At 40.1% G+C, this 16,488-nt stretch overlaps 1 protein-coding gene across 1 annotated transcript; it reads left to right on the top strand.

Annotated features, from left to right (window-relative positions):
- The first annotated feature begins 478 nt into the window (after positions 1-478).
- On the top strand, positions 479-15,342 carry LOC116266662 (farnesoic acid carboxyl-O-methyltransferase-like). Its single transcript, XM_050081109.1, has 4 exons — positions 479-592; positions 4,124-4,339; positions 12,110-12,368; positions 14,460-15,342. The coding sequence occupies exons 1-4, from the start codon at positions 479-481 to the stop codon at positions 14,738-14,740; spliced, it is 870 nt and encodes a 289-aa protein (XP_049937066.1). The 3' UTR covers positions 14,741-15,342.
- The last annotated feature ends 1,146 nt before the right edge of the window (positions 15,343-16,488 follow it).

The following is a 16,488-nucleotide window of genomic DNA, read 5'->3' as shown; positions in this document are numbered from 1 at the left end:
TGATAAGCTTCACACACTTTATGTTGCATAAAATCATCATAAGGCAAACCAAAATTATTCAAGACAGTCTTTAAAGAGGGATGACCAAAACCTCTATGCCAAGTGTCAACCGAGTCCTTGACGCCAACATCTCTAGTGGTGAAGAAGACTTGCTTGTTCTTGTTCAAGGTCAATTTGTATAAACCTTCTTCAGTTCGACCTTGGAGCAGCACTTTCCTTGAGGTGAGATCCTTGACATAACAACAAGAAGGATGAAATTCAAAGAAAACATTATTCTCCTTAGCAAATTTGTGTACTGACATGAGATTCTTAGAGATCGTAGGTACATGAAGAATATTACTCATGACAATTCTGTCAAAAATAGTAGAACCAATGTGGTTAATAAACAAACCTGATCCATCTCCAATAAGAACACCGTCATCACCTTGATACTCAGACTGTAGAGATAAGTTGTTCAAGTCACTGGTCATATGATGCGATGCCCCAGAATCTGGAAACCAGTTTTGACCATTGGTGGAGCTCTAGTGAGGGGCCGGGGCCACATGATATGCTTTTGGTGCCAAAGAAGGATTATTTTGAGCATAAGAGGCAAGTTGATAGCAGGAGCATAGAATGACCAGGTTTTACAAATTTGGCAAGCGATACGAGGTCGAATACTTTGAGATCGGCTTCCACGACTTCTAAAAATGCCACCACGGTTTCCTCTTCCACTACGATAAAGTGATCCTCCACGGTTTTGATTGTGAGAAAAGAAACTAATCTTGTTTGTCAAATTAATAGAAGCATTTAGCTGATCAGTTTCTACACCAATACTCTCTATTATATTGCGTTCTTGAGTCAAGAGTAAACCATGAAACTCTTCCAATGTCACTGGTGTAGATCGGGTCTCCATCGAGACCCTAAAAGCATGATACTCATTCGGCAGTTCCTTCAATAAATGCATGATAAGATCATCTTCATCAACAGGTTTAGAGGCAATAGCTAATTGATGGGCAATAGATTTTGCATGCTGAAAGTATTCATCTACTGTCTTGTTTCATTTCTTTAGATCTTGAAGTTGACCTCTAAGATGAATTATGCATGAACTAGAATGGGACGCATATGATCCTTTTAAGGAAGACCAGACTTCGTATGCAGTTTCCAAGCCAATAACTTGACTCAAGACGTTTTCACTAAATGAGGTGATAATCCAACTTAAAACAAGTTGATCATGCTTTAACGATAATATATAATCAGGATTCACATCATCAGAATTTCCAATAGTTTTGGGCGGACAATGGATTGTTCCATCAATATAACCCATGAGCCCATAAGTTATCAAGATGGGTTTGAATTGAGCAGCCCAAAGCATATAATTATCTGCTGTAAGTTTGATAGAGAGAAACTGAGAAAAGTTTGACGGCACCTGGTTAAAGTTGAAGCTAGTGTTAAGAGTTTTGTTTGACATTGAAGAGGTCGACGATGAAGATGTTGCCATCACTAAATGAAGTCGATGAAGCCACTAAATAAAAACTGATGAAGCCGATGAAGTCAAACGGATGAAGGCCGGCACTGCTCAAATAGCGGGACACACTGGCGGGATTTGTCGAGCAGCTTTCACATGGTGAAGGAAGATGTATCGGGACACGCCGGGTTCGTCGAATTTCGCCGGAATCCCTCTTCCGTGCCGGAAAAAGCAGAAAAATTGCAGCAGACTTCAAAAATCGATTTCTCCCTGATTTCTCAACGGTTTTGGATGGGTAAGGCTCAAAATGCTCGGAATTTCGTCAGCTTTCTCCTAAGATGATCAAAAACATGTTTTGATCTCAGGATCAAATGGATTTAACACCGAAAGTAGTCAAACTCCACCAGAAATAAAGAACACATGTCCGAGGGAAGAATCTCTGTGGAATGATTCACCATCCAAGGATCAATACCTAGAGTAGATACCGTGAAGCTCTGATACCATGTTAAAAAGGGATATGAAGAAGAATGAACAAGGAATTTTAACGAGGTTCGGTGCTGAAATCACCTATGTTCTCAAAGTCTTTCTACTCTCTTTTCAACATGTAACGAGAGATAGAGGTTCCACTATTTAAAGAATACAAAACACAATCTTGAACTCCTAAAATCATGGAGTTGATATACAACTTGTTTTCTTCAAAATATCGCTTTCTATTTTATCTCTTTCCATAGATAAAGAGATTTGGACGTCAACCTCCTCTTCTTCATCCACTCCTGATTTTTTGGCAATTGATTGCACCTTATCATCTTCTGATTTCCCCAACTTATGCGGATGATCATCTTTAGCCACATGAATTGATTCTTTAACAGAGGCCTTACCAGCCAGCAGAGAAAAGAATATCCAATTCAAAATCATATCACAAGTTTATTTATTACAATCACCATCAACCAGTCTTCCATATTCAGACAGTAAAACTTTGTGGCTACTTCTTTCAGACCGCTGGTCCTTAGCGACCTTCACGGGACAGATTGTGTTGTGGCAGTTCCATGCTGTGGATACAGTTGAAACACAAAGGATATGCAGTAACGCCAGGGCATGGCCACAAGCTCACAACGACTGCAAGCAATATAGAGGAAAGAAACATCAGAAGCTTTCGTAACAACTCTTGCCAAAGGAAAACACAGATTTAGTAACATCTGGACATAAAAAGACTCCCAAAACAGCAAAGAAGATGGCTACTGCCAATATGAACCTCTTCATGTTATAGCCCATGCGCGAGAGAGAGAGAGAGTGGGTGAGGATGATTGGGAAGCTAGAGATTGCATATGATTTATAGAAACAAGAACTGAGGAATGGATCGATATGTATTGACTTAGATACTTCTCAACAGTAACATAGAGAAGATGGAATTCAAGAATGATTCGGTGAAATCAATGATGACTTACCAAGTCTTCGCTCTTTATAGTGAGTTAATACGTAGTATGGCCACCAGAGTCTGATCTGTTTTATCGGATTCGAGTTCCCCAAAATGGCCTTCAATCTAAATTATTATTTTTAATCTTGTGCTTGTTTCTTGTGTGCCTTGGTTTTAACTTATCTTAAGCTTTATGCAAAAGAGACATGAGAGCAAACTGCAGAAACAGAGTGAAGTGACTTGTTTCTCCTCCCACATTTTACTTTCTATCCCATTGTCATAACCGAATGACCTCAACCCTGTTTATGTAGTAGATCTGTTTAAAATTGACCTCATTCTTACTGTTTTTTTTGGTAGACTGTTTATGTTGAGAAACACTTGATACTTTGAGATTACTGTGTTGGTTTATATCTGTTTTAAGATTATATTAGAGAAAAACATTTGCCTCACGGAACAATATAATTCAACATCAATTGGTATCACCACCTCTTTGTGTAGCAAATTATAGAAATTTCAACATGCTCCAAGTGCACACGACATCTACAGCCAATCAACATCAATATTTCAAGCATAGATTTGGACTCGAGCTCCACTCATTAATAAACGAGTTGAGTTTGAATCTGGTTTTGTTTAATGAGCTTGAGTTGAGCTCGAGCTGGCTAGACTTGTTTTGTGACCTTACATTGCCACCTAGCTAGCATAGCACGGGTGCTACTTCACCTTTCTCTTTATCAATAGGATTAACATTAATACTTTTGATTTGAATCAGGTATCTGACCAAACCATTCTGCAAAAAATCAGATATGGAAAAAATATTAATATTTGATTAAGAAATCAGATCGTATTCGGATTTAAGAACTGATATCCTATCACATTCGGATTCAGATTTACATAAATATCCAATCAAATTTAGATCAGATTGTAAATGTCCTATATATAATGCTCTTACATTTTGAAAACTGGCCAGATTTGGTTCACAATTCGGATGTGAATGCAAAAATGGCATTCTGATCATATTCAAATTGTGAAATCAGATTTTGGATTCATATATGACTTTTGGTTGTTTGTATTCGAATCTGAATATGTGAATATTTGAAAAAGCGGATAAAGTTGGTCGTAGTGCCTTGCTATATATATCTTGATAATTCTGGTTCCTGCTTGATATTTATAAGTTGCATTCAGACGACTTTCATGAACGCCAAAAATATTTATTAACAAAATATGATAAAACTGATCCTGACGATATTCCTACTCATAATTTGTAGGAAAGCAGGATTTTGAGTGTGAAAAATAAGGTGCACGAAGTTATTGTTGTGAAATTTGATAATGTCCTGATTTGTGCCGGCACTATCCGAATTGCGGATCTTGGCTGCGCCATTGGACCTAACACATTTTATATCATGCAAACAATTGTGGATGGCATGGCATTAAAAGCTAGGGAGCTGCTAGCAAGTGGTGAAGGAGAGAAGCTAGAAATCCAAGTATTCTTCAATGATCAAGTTGGGAATGATTTGATCAACATGCTAGTCAGTTCCATGCCTTCTAGTCGATCGTACTGGGTGGTAGCGGTGTCGGACCATTTTATTGGCGTCAGGGCTATTTCCTCGACCATCAATCTACTGCTTCAAATTCTTCACTGGCCCTATATTGGCTCTCCAAAGTCCCCCACAGTGTTAAAACATGGAATTGGATTTAAATTATGAATTTAGAACTGAACAAGAATATGGATCTAGATTTTGGATCTTAGGTTTGGATTAGGTCTAGATTTAAAGTTCTGTTGTGGCTCCAGTTTTAGCATTTGGATTTAGATATGGAACTATTTTGGATCTACATCTATAACTTGGATCTGGTTTGGATGTAGGCATCTATTTTAGATCTAGTAATCGTATTTGGATCCAGATTTGGATCTAGGGCTCTTTTTCTTACATGTAGCTGGGATTTGGATCTAGGCTCTGTTTTGGATATGGAGTTGAGTTTTGGATCCTAATTTAGATCTAGGGATTTGTTTTAGGCTTCTATATGAGTTTTTGAACCAGATCCCGTTTGAATTATAAAATATGTCTAAATTGAGATTGGGATTTATGTTCAAAGTCTGAAATTAGATCCAAATAAATCCCAAATTTCATTGATAGTTAAATAAAAGCAAAAATTGACTAGAATTAAGAGAAATTGAAGTGTTTGAAGCTGAATATTTTTAAAGGTTGTAGTAAAAAGTTATCATAAAATGTTCAAAACCGCTAAATATAGATTTTTGAAAAATTTGGGGTGATTACAACCGTCATGTATCAAGTCTTGTATATAGGATTTGAAGGGCAGCAATATATGCAAATATTTACTACTTGTGGGCCAGAACATGGCAGCCACCATTTTCGAGGCCATCTTCCCCCACCTCCTCTTGAACATTGATGAATACTTCGGGCTCCCTGTCTGCTTCCTCTTCAGCCTCAGTTTCATTGTTACGACCTCCGCCATCTTCGTGGCAATCTTCCGCTGCCACCTCTTCAACCTTGACCACTTCTGATCCACCAATTGCATAACGAGACAACATCGCACACCTCCCGTGACAGGGAACACCGATAAACCTCAGCCCATCAATAACTAGTCGGCCTTGGTAACATATACGAAATTCCGAAACTCTCGGTAAAGGTATCCAGATGGGACGGAAGAAGTTCTTGACTATAGGACGTTGAACTTCGACTGTGGACTCAAAGATGACACGGTGATCGTCTTCCAGGAGTTGTATATGAATGGGCGATTGGACCTTATTTAACACTAGTCTCTTCATCATTATCTCAGGCCCCGTTTGATTGCCGGGGTAAATCACTCGAAAAAGGTGAAAAATGTACGGGCGGGTGAAATTTCACCCGCCCGACTAAACAAGCATCAAACAGGGTGAAATTTCACCCGTTTAATGGAAAAGGGAGCGGGTGAACTTTCACCCGCTCGAAAGTCCGAGCTCACAGCTTGGACTTTCGAGCGGGTGAAATTTCACCGGCTCGACAATGCTTCGTTTTACCTCATTTCTCCCCAAACCTCCTCACCTCCGCAGCTTCTTCTTCGCTCAGCCTTGTGCCTTCTCACCGTCGCACCAGAGGCGTCGCCCCTCTCACCGTCGCCACTCGCCATCACCGCTCCGCTCCTCTGCCGGTTCGCTTTCTCCCTTTCTCTCTTGCTCTTGTCGATGCATTCGCTTTCTCCCTTTCCCTCTTGCTGATGCCTTCGCCACCGTTCAGCAGCCTTTTATCTTCTCACGATGGAGCAAGCCAGCCATCTCTCTAACCTTCCTTCATTGCCAGGGACGAGCAGGAGGGACATCTGCGAGGTAAATTCCTCTCTCTCTCGCGGCAGGGCAAACGTCTGAACCACCGATTAGGGCATTCCTCTTTGTTTTTAATTTTTCTCATTCATCATAGTTTTGAATTCCTTCGTTTCTTGGTGCTTCTGCTGATTGATTTCTGTAGCCATCTCTTATACCTTGACTTTCTTGTTGTTTCAATTTTATTTTTTGCTATAATGCGTAATGGAGGGATGAAAAAATCAGAGCCCCTTTGGATACCTAACAGAGCCACTTTCGAGAGTTTCTGGAGATTCCACCAAAGTTCTGCTATGCCAATGTTAATTTTGGTATATTGCAGAATTTGTTGCACTTGTTGGAGGCATAGGATTTTCATTTTACTAGTGCCTTTTCCTCTTATTTGATTGTCATGATATGCGGCAGTAGTTACTTGAAATAATTGGATAGTTCAAAGATCACCTGCTTGAGTATTCCTATTCACCGCGGGGATTTTTTTTTTCACTCAAGTTGCATTTTGCCCCCTCTTTCACCAAGAGCAGATCATCGCCCTTTGCCATCAAATCCCACTGCCCGCCAGCAGCAGCAAGTCTTCTCCTCAGCAAAATTATATTCAGGCAGGCTTCTTTCAGATGCTATCTTGTTAGGATGTCTTGTACTGTATGTTGAAGGTCGCTTTAGTATGAATTTGGTGGGAGGCTGTCAGTTCAGCTCTTCAATGGGAGCTCTTTTTCTGTTGCATTTACGTTGTTCTAGTTAGTGTAGCTGGTATTGAGCTGATTATTTTTCTATATTTGACATGCTTTTGCCTCTCTTGCTTGGTTTTTGGAGGCACCGGTAGAATTGATATGAATGGTTGCTCTTCATCACCTGCTTGAGTATTCCTATAGTTTCATTTGGAAAAACATAACACTAAACAATTGATCTTCATCTGCAGGTAATAGTTTTATGAAGATATTCCTCGACGCTGCACATAGCTGGACAGTGAGATACAAAACTGATGATGAAGCTGCTGTGAAGAGAGCAGAAGAAGCACAAACTCACACGATTGAATGGTTCAATAAATATGTTAACTATGTCCATGACACTGTTCAACGGACAAGCATGAGAGTAGGAGCTAGTTGAAGCATGTGTGCCGCTCTTCATGCTGTTATGTTCTATGAATTTTTTGATTTGTTTTGTTGAACTGAATTACTTGAAGGACGAAAAGAGGATTTATTAATGAGCAAACGTTAATTATCTGTACCAAAAGCATTCAAGTTGCTGAGATTTGCGTTGCTTTGAGAAAATTTGTAAAATGCATACCATGGCAGCATCCATAAAACCAAGTTGTGAAGCATTCATTAGTATGTTGTAATTACTGCAAGAGATGAAATCTGCCCAGTCAATTGGGTAGGAGACTTTTCTACTTTCGACAATAGCCTGGAGAAACCTGTAAATGGAATGTTCTTCAAGCTGGAGCCAGACAGATGTATGGAACAGAACATAAAGTCCACAAGCAGAACTCAAGTAGAAAACCTTTGTATAAATCAAAGAAAATGCTCAAAGCTGCAATATAATCATTGTTGGCATACTCCGCGAGTCGACTCAGAAATTGCCCGAGTCAGCTTGGGATTGTCCTTTTACTCAATGAATTTTGTATTGCTTGTATTTTTCCTTGGTAATCCTAATTTATGGATTAAGAATCTTCACTAGTGGTTCCAGTAAAATCATTTGGGACAAGAAGAAAAAAAAACATCTACCACGTTAAATTCTTCTTCTGCATCAAACAGGGTTAAATTTACCACGTTAAATTCTTCATGTGTATCAAACAGGGTTAAATTTAACACGTCAAATTTTCCTGTGCATCAAACAGAGCCTCAGATTGGAAGAAGGAGAAATTTCATCCTGTAATTTTTTCCAGGAAAATTTACCATGGTAAATTTACCACGTTAAATTTCACCCGACAATCAAACGGGCCCTCAGATTTGAGACCGTTTGCTCCATTTGGAAACATGAAAGACAACTGCTGATGGCCGGTAGTAGACCCAGGAGGAACCTCACATTTATTCTTGAGAAAATAAATCCAGGTTACACGAGTCATATCATCGATAAAAGAGACATAAAATCTATATCCGGTATGAGATTTTTCAGGAGCTGGTCCCCATACATCAGAGTGTATAAGATCAAAAACTTCTACAGATTTTTCTACTGACGATTGAAACGGAAGTCTTGTGAACTTGGAAAACTCACAAGGTCGCATGCCCAATCTTCTGTAGTAAGGTGAGGAATAAGTTGTTTGATACTCCGGTCTGAAATGTGTCCCAATCTAGCATGCCATATCTGGTACTCAGAGTTTCGTCAGTTGCTGATGAGAAGGCTAACACAGTCATCATCGAGAACATACAATCCTCCTTGGAGATGTCCTTTACCAATCACTTTCTTCGAGTTCAGTTCCTGAAACGTCACGTCCTTGCAAGAAAAAATTGCCAAACAATTGTAAGTTTGAGTAATCTTACTAACTGAAATCAAATTTGCTGCAAGTTTAGGAATTAGAAGAACTTTAGATTTCTGATTTCCAAAGAACGTCATTGTACCAGCACCCTCGACATTTATAGAAGAACCATCGGCAGTGAACACAGGCTGTTTATAATCTTTGATAAGTTCATTAAGTGTAGATGATTCACTAGTCATGTGATCGGTTGCTCCAGAGTCAATAATCCATGCATTATTTTTTTTTTCATAGAAAGATAAGCTAAGGAGTTACCTTCAGAGCTTTCACCGACTGGTTGAGAGGAGATGAGATTAGTCTTGGAAAATTTTTGGAAATTTTTTTCCAGATCATCTTTGGTAACAAAGTTTGCTAAATTGATATCCTTGGACGTCATGCTTGGTTTCTCCTTCTCGGGTCGTCCTATAATCTCCCAACATCGTTCACGAGTGTGACCATTTTTTTTTTGCAATGGGTGCACTTCAATTTGCCGCAGGATTTTATATTATTTGATCTGCTCCTTTGCCCTCCTTGCATGCGAGAGATATAAACCATTTTTTCAAAATTTTATCCTGCGCCTTCGTCCTTGGTGGCTGAGTTCATGATTTTTTGCCTGGAAACTTCTCTTTGAATGATTTGGCAAACAGTATTGAAGGTTGGGAGAGGAGATGAGTTTAAGATCTGGCTGTACAATGTTTCATAGTCTTCACTGAGACCAGCCAACACTTTGAATATTTTATCTTCCTCGAACCGTTGCTTGAAGATATCGGGATCAGACGTAGCTGGTCGGTATTGGAGGAGTTCATCAAGAGACAGCGAAGTCTTCCGATGTATAGCTGGATGTCTTTGTCTCCCATCGTGAGGTTAGCAATCTCACATTGGATTTGATATATTCGAGCAAGATTATTTTGCTCGCTGAAAAGTTCTTGAGTGACTCCTAAATACCTTGTGCCATGTCTTGGTACATGAACATGTTAGTTATTGAAGGCTCCATCGAATTGATCAACCATGACATAACCATGTCACTCTTGGGAGCATTAGTATCCGGAGGTTTGATTTTTCCATTTACGTATCCCGCCTTAGATCTTCCACTAAGAAAGAGTCTTGCAGCCTTGGCCCAACTTAGATAGTTTGCGCCATTGAGAAGAGTGGAAGTAATTGTTAATGTACCATGTTGAATAGAGGACTTTAGCCCTCTGGAATGTTCGTCTCTTGAGCGGCTCCATTTTGAACGTTAGCGATCGGTAAAAAGAAAATCGCCTTGCTGCTTGGGTTGATTTCTCCCTTGTGGCTTTTTGGTAAAAAGAAACCAAGAGCGAGTTTCCTTTTGGGAGGAATTGGTGGGCGAGCGGAATGATCCTTCTTCTTTTGAAACGGCTAGTAAAGGCGAATGGTGCCAACTAAGGCGGTGGGACTCTCTTATTAGGGAAGAACGTGCGAGTTTTTTTGAAGCGGTTGGCTTGCCCAGTATCACCCGATTACAAGGAGGGCAGTTTCCTTTTTGGAAGTCCTTCCCTTTCTCACACGATAACATTTGGCAGCCCCATGTAACGGATGAAGAGGTGGCTGCTGCTAGTGTCGCCCCCTCTCAAGTAAAAGGAAAACTTCAAGAGGCAGAGAAAATAAAGATGCAGTGTGAAGAAGGGCGCACCAGTGGATTATGGGCGTTCCACCAAACTGAATCAGCAGAGGATGACCGTGCAACGCTGGAGCGATGGGCGGCCTCTCTCTCTGTCAGATGACCCTCCCAAGCTTGGGCGACGCTGATGAGGGTTTTTTTTTGTTTTTGGTGACGCCGATATGGGGGTTTTTTGGCCGACGCCGGTGGAAGTTTCAATCGCTGTGAAACGCAGGAGAACTTTTTGCTGGAACAGGGTTGATCCAGCGAGCACTCTTTCGCAAGACTTTCTTGGCGTCGCAACACTCCCACCAGCTGAAGGATGATCCAGCGGCACTCTGGTGCAGAGACAGAGGTACTCTGATTTTTGCACAGACGTTGAAGAATATGCTATGGGAAACAAAGGATGATGTGCCCTCCTCCTAGGGATAATACCGCTAACTCTCGTCGCTCTTGAACCTCCTGCACTTTTGGCTAGAATCGGTCACAGGTAGCTCACGAGCGATCTTGCGGTAGACAGCAAGAATGCCTGCTCTGATACCATGTTAAAAACATGAAAAACAAGGGAGAAAGACACAAGCATGTACGTGGTTCGGCAATACAATGCCTACGTCCACGAGAATGGGAGAACTCTTTTATTTCTCTGTGATGATCTTTGAGAGAGGATGAACTCTCTCTTTATAGGCTACAGTCCAGACCAATATTAGGCAAGAGAATCACACAGGGTTCATGTGATAAACAAGGCAACACAATATGATGAATAAAGAAACCACGACAAAAGGAAACTGGCATATGTAATCTTCCTCAACACGGGAGGAAAATAATGGAGGCAATCCCTGTAAACTTCTGTAATCTTGCTAACAGCACTTAGTTCTACTACATGGGTGGAGGGGGAGGTGGGGCAACGCCCGAAACATAAATTGGGTGGTTGGAGTTGGACATAGGCGGCTGCGGGCTCTGATGAGCCTTCTTGCTAGAAGCCCATGGAGATTCTTGCCCCATCAAACTTGCCAAATCCCTCTGTACGTATTTCCTGGGGTGTATTCCAATATGTTGTCACGTACTGATAACCTTCCTTCCGATTTTCCAGCTGCTGCCATGGAAGGGATAGTATGCCGTGGGTTTCCCTGTTGCTATTGCTGCAGCAGAGTATCTCATCACAAGCATGGCCATGGCGGCCAACAGTAAGGGTAACTTGACAATCCAGCAACCAATTCAGCGAGCGAGCGAGCCTGCTCAACTGTGGCCGGTGTAAGTAGGATGAAGAAGGAAGGGTGGGAGTCGAGGTATTTAATTAGAAGAGATTCGCTGAGTCAAGGGTGACGGCAAGCGCAACTGCTTTGGAACATGGAAGAAAATGAGATCACAGTTCTTGTATCCATGGGACCATAAGGTTCGCCGAAAGACTCCACGATTGGCGCGATCCCATTGAAATGTCTTTGTGAAACAGACATTTCTTTGCAATAAAGTCATTTTTGTCATATCTGAAATAACTTCTTCCCAAAAACTAACTACAATTCAGCTTCAGTGTTCTCTTTAACTGTGTGTGTTTGGCGACCCTACCATTAGAAGGCGAACATGAAGAGGAAACAACCAAGAAGAAGCAAGGAGTACCAAGATGTCAGAGCCACTATTTTTTTTGACTCGCAAAGAAAGTTGAAGATGGAGTGCCTAAGCAAGAAGGGAGCCTTTAAAGTACGCATGAAATTTTCTCCTGTTCATTTGCAATCAATCAAGCTGGTAGATAAGATGAGACAAAACTGCTCATTGATTTTGCCTTATCTAAGGAACTAAAGGAAGAAAATTTGGTGGCCTTAATAAATATGCCAGTTTTGTACAATCGAATTTTTTGGTCGGGAAAGTGATACCATCATGGAAAAGTCGTAGAAGGAGATGAAGCAGCAAGGTTGTGGAGACCAGACAAGCGTAAGAGGTTCCTTTCGAAGCCAAAACTCGGGCGACTTTTCCGGCGGCTTCTCCCCCATATTTCCTGTGGAAAGCCAACTGCCAGTCCAGCCGGAATCTTCCCTGGTCTTTGCCGAGCAACTCACAGCAGTGGGTGGGCAATCATTGGTGGAAGCGCACACCTGCAGAGGCCGAGCAACTCGTTAAGGGCAATCGCAGTAGTAGGTTCTCATCTCACAAGTTAAGCCACTCTTTCGAGGGGGAAGCGTGTCCTATATAGTATACGTTTTTTAGATTATTTTATTGTGTGTCATAAATTGGCATCTAACTTGTTGTTATATGGTGATCAGTATCTGCTTTATGATTCAATCACTGTTATTTATCAATTTTAAAATTACAATCTTCCTAGTGGGCTGGCGTTATGTTCTTAACTTTCTCTGCTTTTGATATATTTTATCTATTATCCACACTTAAATGTTGTTCAGTTGTGGAGGTAGCAGTCAAACCTTAAAATTCCTCCTAATATTAAGCTTTTTTCACCACACAACGTTGAACTTTTTTTGCCACATTTACTTTGCAGACATGAATCTATATGCATTTATAATGTCTATTCCTGTATGATAGCAACCACAGGATTCAACACAATGACCCTTTTGATGTCAGCCACCATAATAACGGCTCTCTGTTAATGTTTTACTCGCATCGGACACCACAAAATCTAACCATCTTTACCAATCCTTGATGCCGGCTTGAATTATTTATAATACAAACAATCCTTTTGTTATGTTCTAGCTGGTGCAATTCATGACCGATTTGCCGCTTCCTCGAAGTTGGTGGCTAATAATGTCTTGAGGCATGGGCATGTATATATGCACATGTGCCGGTGATGATAATGGGGAAGCATAGCTACAGAATATGGCCATTTTGTAGAATTCATGTGAAAATTTATCGGGCCATCATTCAACAGATACCTTGAGAAATAATTACTATAGGGGCGTTTGAGTGACAGCCTAAATTTATATTTTGGAGGCAAAGCATTGCCTTCAAAACACAATTTTATGCATGTTTGGGTAACTTAAAACGGGGTTTCCCACAAACCCAATTTTTGACAAAACTCATTTTGTAGAGAAGCCTGGAAAACCTGATCCATAAAACAAGGTTTTGTCCCCCAAGATTTTAATCAGACCAATATATTTACTATACCAAATCATTTTTGTAATCCAAACAAAAAACCAAGTGCGAAAAATCAGCCAAATCTTACTTTTTATCTTGTCGCTAAGAGCTGTTTTTGACAAAACTTTAATTATTTTGGATTTCACAATCGCCACCTTATTATCACCTAAAATATTTAGTGATGATGGTACAACCAAGTGGAAAAGTGTGGACCTGATGTGGACAACATTGTGGAAGCAAACTTTGGCACAAGACGCAGTTAGTCAGCCATGTGCTCCATATGAGGTGGTTTAGCAGCGGGGATGCTGTGAAAGTATTTTTATAAATCTGTATCAAAAATTGAGACGTAATCATGGTACACTAGTTCTAGTGTTATATGCATATGCTCCATTCTTAAGACAGATTCATAGAATACTCCTATAATGTCCTTGATGTCAACCGACCTCTATTTCACAATTTAAGGGACAAAAAGTCCATGAAGAAACATAGAAAGAATATTAAATGTGTTAAGGTAATCGTTGGTAACATTATAGTCCCTTAAACAGGGACATACACAGCCATCTCATCAGCCACATCTTACAGAAGAAAACAATTTTTGACAGGCAAATGACTGGCCATTGCCTTCAGTTCCATTGCCTTGAGTTGAAATTAATCATCTTACTGTCGGGAATGATTTGATCAACATGCTCTTCAGTTCCGTGCCTTCTGGTTTATCGCACTGGGTGGCAGCGGTGGCCGGATCGTTTTATTCACGTTGCGGCTATTTCCTCGAGCATCAATCTACTGTTTCAATTCTTCACTGGCCCTATATTGTGTTGAGAAATATGTATTTGTAAGTCTCAAGCAAGAAGATTGGAGAAAACTGGAGAAAGTTCTCTCATGATGAGTAGTGGGTTAGTGGAGAGAATCAAATCATCTATCAGAAATTGACGACCATCTATTGTTAACAATGTTTATAATTCATTGTAAAAGGGAAAATAATTACTTAAGGCAGATTCGTTCATTTTTTCTGTTTTAATTGATTGTCTATATACCTCTGTAAGTAGTTCATTTCTAATCGAGAATACAATTACACTTCTACACATCTGCTCTCTCCCAGTTTTATCTCAGCCTGCTGTGTTTTCATGTGCTGCATTTCTGCAGAACTCTATAGTCTTGAGAATTTATCACACTGGCACTCCAAAGCTCCTGGTGGTGCAGGCAACAAGGGGAGGGTGCACTGTTACGGCGGTGGTTGGGACGATTTGAATGCTTATATTCCGGAGTTCAAGTCAGACGCGATGGCATTTGTAAGTGCAAGGACGGAGGAACTGGTGACGGGAGGACTACTCATTCTGCAATTTTTATGTCGCCATGAATGGATGGCAACTGATGTGGCAAGTTACGATCTATGGACAGAATACCTCGGGCCCATTCTCAGATAATTTGTTCACCAGGTATGTCCCAATCAGTCTTGTGTATATGTTTGAGGGATTCGTTTGAGAGTCATTTCTTCAAAGTTGTGACTTTTTCAGGCTTAGAGTTTCTTATAAAATTCTCTTACACAATAGTCACGTCGTGGCAGTGGCGGAACCAAGGTGGAACCAAAAAAATTTGTTGGAGGGAGGGGCACTGTTTGAAGATTTTTATATCCAAATGGGCACTCATTTATGTAAGGATATATTTAAAGTAATTTAAAGATGTTTAATGTGAAAATAAAGAAACATTGAGGGGGGCCGGCTAAGAGGCATTACTAATAAATTTCAAGTTTCTAAAATTTCAATTTTCTAAAGGGCATCAACATATAAACGAGAAAATTTGTTTTGATGTGTCAATATAAAAATAAGCACTCCTTGTAGGTTTGTGTGGGTAATTGCCTACAAGTTAGCCACACCTGCCTCCACCCATGCGACCTTCGTGTGTTAATCTAATGGTTGGTTATAATGATCATTGATGCTTAGTTTGGTTTCGAGCGTATTGTAGTTCGTATGGTCAAGGAAATGATTTGAATTTTCAATGTTTAGTTGCTTTCAGTACCTTTATCTTGTGTTGGATAATGACTTGAACCAATTGCATTTTCGAACTCATTTTGTTTCTTTGTAGCGCTTCATCACCGACTGTTTACTGTTTAGAAGAGTGGAGCTAGAAAACGCTGGGGTCTTTTGCCTGGTCGTTGAGCTCATGTTGGGTTCCACCATTGGCCAAAAGTATTAATAAAAAGTTATTAGAATGTAGTGGATCTCTTTTGTGGTTGTTAACTCACATCGTGATCTTCTTTGGTGGGTTCTTTTTGTAGCTCTTTTGTCCTTCTAAGCATTTCATTAATGAATAGTGGTTGGTTACTACTCAAGCGTTTGTGCGTATTTATGTTGCTTGGTTAAGTTCATTTTGTGAGCTCGATTTGATTAGTGAAACTCTACCAAAGTTACTATTGAAAATTATTTGGGATACTGGGACTCAGCCAGATGTTATTTGCGTAAGCTATTAGTTATTTGAATTTGGATGTTCTGGAAATTGATATTTAAGTACATTTATGGTCCAAAATTTTTACATTCTTTGCCTTCGTGTCTCCAGTGGTCACTTGCAGTACCTATAGGGTTATTTGGCAACAGCCATATTTTGTGAGTATCTTATGAATCTGTTCTAAAATTTGCTGATTGGCGCATTCGCACCTGTCCTCGACGCCCAAGTTGTGTCCGTCCTTGGTCATATGTTGTGTCCGTTCCGGGACTTCTGTACCTGCACCTACACACGTATGGGCAAGCATTTTACTCAGTTGGTAGTCCATTTTTGAAAAATCTCTGGTTCAAGGTATGAAATACTGATTCACTTGGCACTGTAATAAAAATAATGATTGCTCGATATATAGATGCTGTTGCCATGAGTTGATTATTCTTTTCTTTAGATGCAATCTGACCAATTGGCTTTCGAAAATCAGATTTTTATAATATGAGGTAATCCGATTTACAATGAATCTGGCTGAACAAGGTATCATTTACTTGGATTCAGGTTTGGACCTAGACATGGACATTTAAAACCAAATCTGAATCCAATGGGTTGATTGACTACTCTCTCGAAAAGGCCTGCTGAGATTTTCATTAATGTATAGCAATATCACATACACAAAAGGAAAAGGGACAGGAACAGAGGAAGAATGGGAAAAAAAAAAACCAAAACAAAAAAACAGGTAAAA

This window comes from Nymphaea colorata, chromosome 13, assembly GCF_008831285.2.
Source record: "Nymphaea colorata isolate Beijing-Zhang1983 chromosome 13, ASM883128v2, whole genome shotgun sequence".
NCBI classification, from domain to species: Eukaryota; Viridiplantae; Streptophyta; class Magnoliopsida; order Nymphaeales; family Nymphaeaceae; genus Nymphaea; species Nymphaea colorata.
The sequence above is the reverse complement of the archived record's forward strand: the minus strand, read 5'-3'. Positions and strand labels throughout refer to the sequence as shown.